Source organism: Cebus imitator, unplaced genomic scaffold (assembly GCF_001604975.1).
Source record: "Cebus imitator isolate Cc_AM_T3 unplaced genomic scaffold, Cebus_imitator-1.0 Scaffold49, whole genome shotgun sequence".
Taxonomy (NCBI): domain Eukaryota; kingdom Metazoa; phylum Chordata; class Mammalia; order Primates; family Cebidae; genus Cebus; species Cebus imitator.
In genome coordinates this window covers 1,503,667-1,516,201 of record NW_016107364.1, presented here as the reverse complement: position 1 = coordinate 1,516,201, position 12,535 = coordinate 1,503,667, and the positions used below count along the sequence as shown (strand labels likewise).

The 12,535-nt window shown below is 37.0% G+C and overlaps 1 protein-coding gene across 1 annotated transcript in view; it reads right to left on the bottom strand.

Moving 5' to 3' along the window:
• Positions 1-12,535, bottom strand: part of DOK6 (docking protein 6) — a 449,269-nt gene that overhangs the window by 149,759 nt on the left and 286,975 nt on the right. The window contains exon 4 of the mRNA XM_017527520.2: positions 8,552-8,671. Coding sequence (XP_017383009.1) covers positions 8,552-8,671 — 120 coding nt within the window. The remainder of the gene's footprint in view (positions 1-8,551; positions 8,672-12,535) is intronic.

Here is a 12,535-nt window from a genome sequence, read left to right as displayed (position 1 = left end):
TTCTGCTAATGGAACACAGTCTTTCTCCATCAGGCCTTGTTCCGTTGCTGATGAGGAACTGTGATCCCCTGTAGAGGGAGAAGCATTCTGATTTTGGGTATTCTCAGCCTTTTTAGGCTGGTTTCTTCCCTTCATTATAAATTTATCCATCTGTGGTCTTTATAATTACCGTCTTTATAGTTGGGTTTCTGAATGGACGTCCAACTTGTTGATTCCCAGTGCTAAAATCTGAGCAACCCACTGTGCCGGCCAAAACAGCGGCGTTAAGATTGATGGTGCTTTTCTGACTCTGCACCAAGAACCGCTGCACTGGCCTCAAGAGTCACGTTGGCGACCCGTGGGGCTCCTCCGCTGGGAATCTCCTGGTGCGTGAGCAACAAAAATTGATCTGAAAGTGTGGCGTCCTCTTGTTCTCTGCACTTTCAGTGGGAGCTACAATCCCGAGCTGCTAGTGATCAGCCATCTTGGATCTCGCCACACTCAATTTTGAGACAAGTGAGGCTCTTTACTTTCTTATATCTCTCTGGCTTCCAATAACATTGACTGCTACTTGTCCTATGCCTTTCATTAAACCCAATAGGGAAAATCACATTCTAGTCTTCTTTTGAAGAAACCTCCAATTTATACAAGGTAATATAAGCATGTGTCACAACCCACTTGACCTCCCATGGAAAGAGGAAAGGCAAGGAAGGGATCTATTTCTTATTTTCCATAAAACTCTTCTTTCACAAGCCATTCTTTTTATCTTCTTGCACATACCTTGGAGCAGTAATTCTGAGTTCAGTATTCTCCCCCAAAAGCTTTTCCCCTTATGCAGCTATGAATGCTTTCAAAATCTGCATCTTTATTCCTACTGATGGAAGGGATGACCCCAGGGCAAAAAAGCCAGGATAGGTCCTTTGGTGCTTCAAGATATTTCTTCATGCATATATCTCTTTTATATCAGCACAGTTAGACATAGACAAATGGATCATTTAGATTTCACATTGTCAGAAGAGAAGCACTACAAAACATCTTTTGCTTCCTGGAAGTGTCCATGGCAAAGTGTAGGGAGAAATTATACATAGCATTGACCTTTTTCTAGGGTAGTGTGTACTGAAGACCAAGTGAAGAAAGTGGTGGTTATAATTTGTATTTTTCAAAATTATATGTGGTGTCTATATAAATCAAATAATAAAAGAACAGTGGAACACAATGGTAGGCAAAATTGCTATGGTACATGCAACTTTGTATTGCATCCATTAGTGTCATCTTATTTCTTCTGGAGGGGCTGCTCCCATGATCATCGCCTTTCAGCACCATAGATAATAGTCTCTGTTGGTTATATCAACATTTGCAAATATGTGTTTCATGGAACACAAGTCCCACAGTATATGAATGCATGTTATCTGCAGAAGGAGGCACCTATGTCAAGTGAGTTTGGGAAATGTTGGATTGTACAAAGTTAAACAGATTTATTATAGGATTTCTCAACAGCTTTACTAATGTATGTTGTGACCATCACACAAGGCTGGTATTTGTTTCTTAGGGCTACCAAAACAAAGAACCAACAGCTGGTTGGCTTAAAATAACAGAAATATATAATCTCACAGGTCTGGAGGCTAGAAGTCTGAAATCGGGGTGTCGGCAGGGCCATCCTCTCTGGCTGCTCAGTGGAAGAATCCTTTCTTGCTTTTTGCAGCTTCTGGTGTTTGTGTGCTATGCATGATGTTCCTTGGCTTGTGGACGCGTCATCACTCCAGTCACATGGCCATCTTCTTATGCATCTTCACATCATCTCACTTGTCCATATCTGTCTCTGAGTCCAAACTTACCCTCTTCATAGTGACATATTGGATGTCGTTAGATTATGTCCCACTCTAATTCTTCGTTTTAACTTGATTGCCTTTACAAAGAAACTATTTCCAAATAAAGTCACGTTCTAAGTTATGGAGGGTTAAGACTTCAACTCATCTTTTTGGAAGGGACACAACGGCCATATAGTATTAAGTTTGCCCGATTTGATTCCCTCACTTCAGAGAGCAGGTCGTTGTCATCATCATCACAGTCCTATTTCCAGGAATTCACTTTGGGCAAGGCTAGAGCATGTAAGTGGCATTTTAGAAATTCAGATATGGGTATACTTAGGTTTTTTCCCTCCCTATGCAAAAGTTGGTTTTGGTTTTGCTCAGAGTCATCCCATAGAAAAAATTATTATCCTGGAAAAACTCCTCTTTTTGGTTATAAAGAATGTATTCAAGTGAATATGGTTCATCCCAGATCATTAAGATATTGGGAGGAAATCCTCAAAATGGCAGCTGATTGTTACTTTTGCCATTGTTTGTCGTTGATTGGTTATTTTCTACATGAGTAAGGTCCTGCTAAAAATGGCCTTAATCACTGATGAACATCAAGAGTTTCAGACTTGCCTGATTGAGAAAGCTAATTTAGAGGAATAAAAAGTAATTATAAAAAGAAAAGAGCAGGCTACTTTGATTAGAATTAATCCACACCTCTACCACAGTACTTTCCTTTTGTTTTTATTTTGGCATATATTTTATTATACCTGAGACAGTAGATTGTATCATTTTTTATATCAATTTTTCACTTCCTCTCCCTATACAGAGGTCATACATTCTAGCTCCTATTGTGGCCTTATACATGTGGTGTACTGTCCTTCTTGACTTTGGGCTTGGTCATAGGACTTGCTTTGGCCAATGGAACCTTAGTGGACATGAAATATGCAAAGGCTTCAATTCACTTGCAAATCTGGGCATACTGTCATGCATTACTGTTATCTTCTGTTTTGAGAATGTGCTTTGGGAAGCTACAACTGTAAGGAGGCTGAGAGACAGATGAAATAGACACTGGCATTGTCTATTGGCAGCCTGGAGCCAATCTCAGCACGATCCAGTCTAACTCAGCCCAACTTTAGCCGTTTTACCCGTGTCTGAACAATGAAGATCTGCTTATAAATCTGTGCTACTGAGATTTTTGTTGTCTGGTAACACATTATTTTACAAAACATTAATTTATACACTTTATGTTTGTCTCCTTTACTACTTTGTAAGCTTCTAAAAAGTAACCATATTTTGTTCAGTTTTACATTTCTTGTTTAGTTCTTACATATCATAGGTCCTCAAATTGTTTGATGGGTCAGGAATGAATGAATGACACTCAAGGATGTCTGAGTTGAATATAGGAAGCATGTTTACCATGGCAACCCAGATAATACTTCAGAAACAATACTTACTAGCATATTGCTTTGGTTCCCAGAAAAGTTATTCATGTTTTTAGGCTAGAAGAAGAAATGTATGCTGATCCTAGGCCATTCATAAGCAGAGCCACCGGGTCCCGAAGAAAGGCAAAACCTTCAGTCTGACTCTGAATAAACCAAAACCAGATGACAAAGTCTGAGGTTCCATTTCTTGTTGTTGTTCTAGATGGAGATCTCTTGCATCAATAGCAAATTGGACCTATCCTTTGTGTCAACTTCCAACTGCAATTGTAGGAATTTCCTACAACTGAGTTGCTTCTTGGTCACAAGTTCACTTTTGCTATTCATGATGAATAAGCAACATTTATTTTCCACAATTGCTATTATGTGTTGTGAATCCCTTATAAATAACCGTAACACCATAGTTTAATATTTTTTACAGTCCGTATAGGCTATCTTGAATATTACTGAAAGACCTGGAGATCCTTGAAATTTTAAGAATTTAAACTTTGAAATGTGTACCAAGTATGCACTTTTCTGTAGCAGTGTCATCTGATGTCAGAACACATTTTCCTGTGTGTGTGTGTGTGTGTGTGTGTGTGTGTGCGCGCGCGCGCGCATGCACATGTGCATGTGAACTTGGGTTCATCTAACTTTCCCCATACCATGTGGGATTCTGAGTCAATATGAAAACAGCTGACAGCCATAGATAAAGATGATTATAGCAAAAGATTTAATCAATAACCACTTTTATCTCAGCAGCACACATTATCTTTCACCTTTAACAATTATTTGCATAAATGTCTCTTCTTAGCTAGTCTCAGATTAAATAAAACTGGGCTATCCGAAGAGGCGGGGAAACGCAAGAAGAGAAGTAGCAATTTTGAATGTCACAAAAATGCTGTGGTAAAGACTAAGTGGTGTAACTTTATTTAATGATATAATACTGCAAGATCACCACAAACCACATTAACGTAATTAACATCACTTCTGCACACATATATATCTTGTCTCTTAGGAAATAAAGTTCAAACTGAATCCAAGCATATTGCTGGCAAAATAATAAAATCATGTTTCTGATGAATATAATTTAATAATAAAATGTCTTAATAAAAGATTGAATAATCTTTTATCAAATAATTTTCATGATAGATTCAATCTGTATATATTAGTGACTTCAACAATGTATTAGGAAGTTAATGCTTTTGTTTATTTTATTTAGTTTTTTATAAACCTAATACCCCAGTACATTTATTCATGTCTCAGGTTCTTTAAAAAAAATTTCTTATATTCTGCATAGTTTTCAATGTATTTATTTTTTTTATTATACTTGAAGTTCTGGGATACACGTGCAGAACGTGCAGGTTTGTTACATACGTATACATGTGCCATGGTGGTTTGCTGCACCCATCAACCTGTCATCTACATTAGGTATTTCTCCTAATGCTATCCCTCCCCTAGGGACCCACCCACCTGACAGGCAATGTGAGATATTCCCCTCCCTATGTCCATATGTTCTCATTGTTCAACTCCCACTTATGAGTGAGAACATGCAGTGTTTGGTTTTCTGTTCCTGTATTAGTTTGCTGAGAATGATGGTTTCCAGATTCATCCACGTCCCTGCAAAGTACATGAGCTCATCTTTTTTTAATGGCTGCATAATATTCCATGGTGTATATGTGCCACATTTTCTTTATCCAGTCTGTCATTGATGGGCATTTGGGTTGGTTCCAAGTCTTTGCTATTGTGAGCAGTGCTGCAATAAACATAGGTGTGCATGTGTCTTTATAGAATGATTTATAATCCTTTGACTATATAGCCAGTAATGGGATTGCTGGGTCAAATGGTATTTCTGTTTTAGATCCTTGAGGAATCGCCATACTGTCTTCTACAATGTTTGAACTAATTTACACTCCCATTAACAGTGTAAAAGTGTTCCTATTTCTCCATATCCTCTCCAGCATCTGTTGTTTCCTGACTTTTTAATGATTGCCAGTCTAACTGGTGTGAGATGGTATCTCACTGTGGTTTTGGTTTGCATTTCTCTAATGCCAGTGATGATGAGTCTTTTTTCATGTTTGTTGGCCATATAAATGCCTTCTTTTGAGAAGTGTCTGTTAATATCTTTTGCCCACTTTTGAATGGGATTTTTTTTTCTTGTAAATTTGTTTAAGTTCTTCATAGATTCTTGATATTAGCCCTCTGTCAGGTGGATAAATTGCAAAAATTTCTTCCATTATATAGGTTGCCTATTCACTCTAATGATAGATTTTGTTTATATTAAAAGGTGTTATGCTTGAAGAGTCTGGAAGAGTGATTGAGAGTCAGTGAAATGACAGCTTTAAAAGTCAATGTTATTTTTAAAGACTTTAGTTATCTAAAATGCTTTCCCTACATTTTTAAGTAAAACAAGCGAGTATATTGTCTAGAAAATCGGTATTGACTCCAAGGCCTCGGGGAGAGGGTCCAAGTTGACAGATGAGATATCTTAGTCTTTACTATGAGGTTTTGTAGCCTATTGGTAATTGTTAGAGACAGCATCCTAAATTGAAATTATCGTAAGTATGGGAGAAGCCTATTGATGAGAAAATGAGAGAATTGGGGGATATACCCATGAAATTGTGCAATCTGCGTATGTGTACAGTTCTCTCTGGGTATACACACTAGATTATTGAGCTAGCAAGAGTAGAGTCTGAAATCTTGATATTCCTCTCAATGTTTATTCCTTTTATTATTCTCCTAAAGTGTTAATGCCAGCTTTAAAAGGTTCTAGCCAGCTCTAAATGGACCAAGAGGAACAGAAAAAAAGCTATTATCATCAAAGTTTATGGAAGTTCTTTAAAGAGAGGGGACGCAGACTTCACGAACCCTGACCAATGGCTGTATCCATGGCCTTGGCAGCAAAATAAGGAACTTCCTCCAAGGCTAAGGAGATTCCCAGGGAATGGAAAGTCTCCCATTTTAGCATTAAAATTTTTCTTTTAATGATAAACATTGAAGAGTCTTAGTGAAAACGTGTCTGTACCCAGCATGTGTGCCAAAGTTGCCAATTTCCTTATAAGGTATCATGTATCTTTGTGGGCCATTTAAATAAACCCAAAATTACCTTTCCTAGCTAAATAATTACTCATAGATTTGTTAACTATATTTTTAAATCACATATATCCTTTTGTTTGAAGTTAGGATTATTAAACAAAATTAATCTAAGAAAAGCATTTATAGCATTGGTGATATAATTTCAGGTCTGCTGTAAAGTATATACAGGATTTATTTTTTCTCTTCTTTATTTTGATGTGTGTGTGTTTTAAAGAAACCTTCTGCTTTTTATGTAGCTTTGGCATTTTATTCTGTGTCTATCCTATTCTAAAAAAAAAACTATGTTAAAAACTTTATGTTTTAGACAAATTACTTTGACATTATTATCAAAGTAGAAATAAAATTACGATAAACCAAAGAAGTACATTATACATTTGGATAGAAACCATATATAATTCCAAATCTTCAAAGTAAAAATCACACAGTCCACACTACCAGAGACACATAGTATTTCTATTCATAAGCTTAATTTATTCACTTTTTCATATTTTCTTTATGTAGCACTTGACAGATTTTTATCAGTAAGAGGTTTTTTCCTTTTCTTAAACTGTGAATGAAGAGCATACATTTTAAATAGCATGATTACCCTCTGTGCTAAGCACTGCTCTCAGAAAACAAATCAGAGATGGAAATTTGAGAGAGTGTGGGAGAGGAACTGGAATATAAACCTGAAGCTAGATAAACAGCTACAGAAAGGCTTTTGTGACTTTCTAAAACTTCATATGGAAGTAATGTTTGATACTTAGATATGCTCATGATTAATTAGCAGAAAAGTTTTTCATTTTAGCAACATATAAAAAATAGTACTACAATAGGCTATGAGCTATCAATGGCTTTGACAGTATTGTTAGTAATGATGAGATTATAATCACATGCTATCATTTGTTCTTTTACCTATGCTGTCTCGTTTATGAGCCACAGACAATTCCAGAATTTCTTTCCTTTTTCTTTTTTTGAGACAGTCTCACCCTGACATTGAGGCTGGACTACAGTGGCCCAATCTTGGCTTACAGCACCCTCTGCCTCCCAGGCTCAAGTGATCCTCCCACCTAAGCTCTGGAGTAGCTAGAACTACAGACACATGTAGTTCTACTAATTTTTGTATTTTTTGTAGAGATAGGGTTTCACCATGTTGCCCAAGCTGGTCTTGAATTGAGCTCAAGCAGTCTGCATGCCACTGCCTCCCAAAGTGCTGGGATTACAGGTATGAGCCACCGCGCCAGGCCCAGAATTTCTTCTTAAAAAATAGTGTCACGTTTCCTCAACATCCTTCAGCCTTTCAAAACATTGACCATCAAAACTTAGCAACAATGAAAAGTTTATATTTTTGCACTATCTGATCATCTGGTGGTGGTGATAATATTTTTAAAATGAGCTCACAATCAATGAAGGCTGACAGCCTGAATAATATTACTTCAATTACGTTATTTACAGTTGCTAATCAAGAACATGCAGCATAAATTGTTACAAGACATTAGAAGTGCACGTTAAACTAGAGAACAGTGTAGTAAGCAAACATCGTTAGAAACAAAAAACTGTTTTGTGAAACCCTGAGATTTTCTGCACTGCACTTTTCTCTTTGTAGTATTAGCCAAATGTCCTAAAAGCTACTGATTAGCTGAGAAGCTGAATCTGTTAATATAGACTCTAAATCTTTAAAACAACTCTCCAAGAAACTGGAGTGGTGCCAGGTATTCAAAAGCCTTCTGTAAAATGAGTTAACCTATTAGTTATTAGAATAAAAGGCAATGTCACAGACAAGAAGCCAGGAGACCTGGGTTGTACCTTAGCATTTTCTCCAGTTGCTGCCCGTTGTGGAAAAGTTCCTTAATAAGTTGAACTGTTCAGTTTATTATATGTGTTTCTGTGATAGGGTCTTGCTCTGTTGTCCAGGCTAGAGTGCAGTGGCATGATCTCAACTCACTGCAACCTCCACCTCCTGGGTTCAAGCAATTCTCATGCTTCAGCTTCCTGAGAAGATGGGACTACAGGTGTGGACCACCACACCCCGCTAATTTTTGTATTTTTAGTAGAGATGAGGTTTTACCATGTTGCCCAGGTTGGTCTTGAACTCCTGGCCTCAAGTGATGGGTGCCCCTTGGCCTCCCAAAGTGCAGGAATTACAGGTGTATACCACTGTATTCCACCTCTTTGATTTAAAACATGGTTGGTCTGAAACATTTCTGAGATCCTTTCCCATTTCAAAGTGCTACAACTACAAGGGTATTCTGAAGGGATGGAAGGCAATCTCACACCTACCATTCTGTTCCCGCTGCACTCCTGCCGCCAGAAGGTCGGGCTCCCCAAGGCTGATGTCATTGAGCCTGGTCCCCAGACACTCCATGCAGAGGTGCTTGCACCACTCCTCAGCCTCCAGCTCTGAAAGTAACCACAACATCACCAGTCAAGCAATGCTCCCTAGGAATGATGGAATAATATTCCCTGAATCATTTTTCCAGGTAATTGGCAAGAGTTTAAGAACCCACTTTTAAAAAACCACAAAAAACTATATTTAGGAAGTGAAAAAAAGTCCCAGCGATTACTTTCCACTACTTGAGATTATATTTTTAAGTGGTTTATTTTATTTGTAGTACTTTACCTTATTTACAGATAATAGTCTGGGAATATTTGTTTCCTATATAACAAAGTTTAGATTGATTTTATTTTGGGAGGAAAATTATTTAAAAGAATAAATTAGCCAAGTTATCCCACTATATATATATATATATATATATATGTATATGTGTGTGTGTGTGTATATATATATGTATATATATACTTCAAAACATGCTTTACATGATTAACTAATTTTATATCAATGTAAAAATTAAATATGAAATAAAATATATAAGTGAATCGTTGAAAAAATGTCAAGTCAAACAAATGAACGCTTTCCTGAAAGTTACTTAGATTTTTATGAGTTGAAGATCGGATCCCAAAGTCATTCTAAATTGAAATGGATCATAAATCAGCTCTAGAATGTGATCATTTTCTCTGTAAACAATACAAATTAGGCTATTCTTATTTATTTTTTTTTTAAATTGGGGTAGAATCTTAATATCTTCTCTTTGGAAAATTCTAATTACCTAAGACATTGATGAGATCACTGCTTTTTTTTTTTTTTCCAACTATGATCAACTCCAAATTTCTTTATAAACACATTTTTCCCTTGGTTAAAACATTAGAATTTGTTACACTGACACAAAATACTGTCGTATCTAAAACATTCACAGGCTTTCCTAAATGTAAATGAATTTGACTTTAGTGTAAGCCCTGTGTGAGTGAGGTAGCCAAGGGTTAGGGTCATACCTGTGTCTCAAATCATTGGTCAACCAAAACAGAACTGGAAATCAACCGAGTCTTCCAGCTATTATACCATGCAGAAATTTGAAATTTGGGGTCTGAGGTTTAATATTTTAAGCCAAGCTCCAATATCACTGTACGGAAATTGGATAAGAACTTTCCATTGACATCTGTCCAGAGAAGTTTCTGACTTTTCCATGTAACATAAATCTGTACTAGAGCAGTTTAATATGGATTTTCTGTAAATCTCTTGTTGCTTTCTGTGGATGACACCTAACCCTTTGCCTTGGCATTTTAATATCCCCATAAAAAGTTATCTGTGACAGATTTTCTTAACTTCAGGGATCTGACTACCAATTCTGGGCTCTCCTCAATGGTCAACACCATCAAATTTAGGTAATGTTTTCTTTCTGAGCTTAGTCACGCTGCCTCTGCAGCAAAAATAAGTTTCATTACTGAGATGTGAAGACAAATTTGTCATTTATTTTTAGTTTTTTCAAGACTGTGCATACTTTTAAAAGTAAAGAAAAAAGAATATGCAGTTCCTCATGGGATCCTATTCTAATAAAAATAATAGTTCCAAAGTTCCCATCATAAAATGAAATAAAATTTCCATTTTATTTACAAAAATACAGTTAGCATGTATCAGGGACTATCCCCTCACTGGTGTAAGTCACACCATCAAACTCTGTCAAGGATCAGGGAGCTTTTCAGGAGGACCTGGCTCCCCACTTGAATGGAGTCAGAGGCCTGGGATTAGCTCAGGCATTTCCTTAGGAACCCAGAAAGTAATCCTTTCCAACCACAAGGATACCAATATAATAAATGTACCATTTGCTGAGGCTATGGCTTACTTAAAACACACACACACACACACACACACACACACACACACCCCAAAAACCTCAAACAAAACTTTTTTCTTCTAGGAAGCAAATGCCAGACTTCATAGAAAAATTTCATAGGAGCAACAATAGCATATATTGAAAATACTTTTATTAGATATATACATATTTATAAAATGTATAAAAGATTTAAAAGATTTTCTAACCACCAAACTCTTACAGGTTAAACAAATTTACATGCTGTGTATCAAGAAATGCTTGAAATCTCTCTCAGCGGGACACTATGATTATTGCTTTTCTTTTAAATTTTTAATGTTTTAAGTTTTTCACAGGATTCCACAATTTAAAAATAATGTAAAGTTGCAAACAATTAATATCTTTTCTGCATTATTTCCAGTTCTCTACACATGAAGGTGAAAATATTTAATGTGCTACTTGGGGGTAAAAATAAGAAAGTTAAATATACCAAAGCACCTTGGTGCCAATGTTCTCCTTAAGCAGTAAGTCAGTGCATGCCCAGATATTTAAGAAATATTTAAGAAATATGATTTGCTCCTTTTGCTCCTTCATCGTCTTTTGTCCTAGGGTTTAATGAGACAAAGCAATCATACAATAAAAGGCTTCCATGAAACTGGAGTGGACCCTTTCAAGTAGAACTAAATGCAGAATTTCTGTAAGTGCTGGAACAAAGAAGTCTCCCATCACAGCAATGAGAGGTATTCGTGGGCTCCTACTAGCACATAAAGATGTCTTTTGCAGCCAGTGCTGCAGCATTTTAGTAGCGTGGTAGCATATAAGAATAGAAATAGCAAGCATGATAAAAGTAGAGTATGTACTGTCACACTAAAGACTGAACTGTTAACTATTTCAAAGAGACAGGGAGAGAGAAGAAAGATTCTTACAATTCAGGGCTCATTCCTTTAACAAATATTTATTGTGAACTATCTATATGCCAGGCGCTGTGCTAGGAAGTTATATGAAAAACACACCATTTCTGCTTTCAATAATAGAATCTGGTGGGATTGGCAGGTGGGTTTGGTATGTGGTGATCTGGAAGGCTGTTAGCCTTCCTAGGAGAGACTGAGGAACTATGACAAAGGTTCAGCAGAGTGAAAGGTATAAGGGCAAGCAAGGAGAAAATGATGATGTGTATTCGTGAGTCTGCAGGGCAGCAAGAGTGACATCCTGTAACAGCAGGGGATAGCTCTGAGTTCATGTAGAAAATGTCAGAAACAGTATCAGTTCATTCTTTTCATGACTTTCTAGCATTTGGCTCAATTAGATCAGTCCTAAAACTTCACCTCAAAATAATTAACCTTTGTAGTCTGTATACTTGATCTGTTTTGTTGCAGATAAGCTGAATTTCTTTGATTTTAGACAAAGCTTTGGTTTTATAAAGTTATTTTTGATGGTTGCTACCTTTCAAACATTAAAACCATAATTTTTAGTTCTTCTTTCTTAGGCAAGCTGTATGTATTAATTTTTTTTTTCCAAAATGTTTTTTTTACTGCATTTTAGGTTTTGGGGTACATGTGAAGAACATGCAAGATAGTTGCATAGGTACACACATAGCAGTGTGATTTGCTGCCTTCCTCCCCTTCACCTATATCTGGCATTTCTCCCCTTGCTATCTCTCCCCAACTCCCCACCCCCGACTGTCCCTCCCCTATTTCTCCCCGCCAGACCCCAGTGTGTAGTGCTCCCCTCCCTGTGTCCATGTGTTCTCTTTGTTCAACACCCGCCTATGAGTAAGAACGTGTGGTGTTTGATTTCCTGCTCTTGTGTCAGTTTGCTGAGAATGATGGTTTCCAGGTTCATCCATGTCCCTACAAAGGACATGAACTCATCGTTGTTGATGGCTACATAATATTCCATGGTGTATATGTGCCACATTTTCCCTGTCCAGTCTATCATCGATGGGCATTTGGGTTGGTTCCAGGTCTTTGTTATTGTAAACAGTGCTGCAATGAACATTCGTGTGCATGTGTCCTTATAGTAGAACGATTTATAATCCTTTGGATATATACCCAGTAAAGGGATTGCTGGGTCAAATGGATTTCTATTTCTACATCCTTAAGGAATCGCCACACTGTCT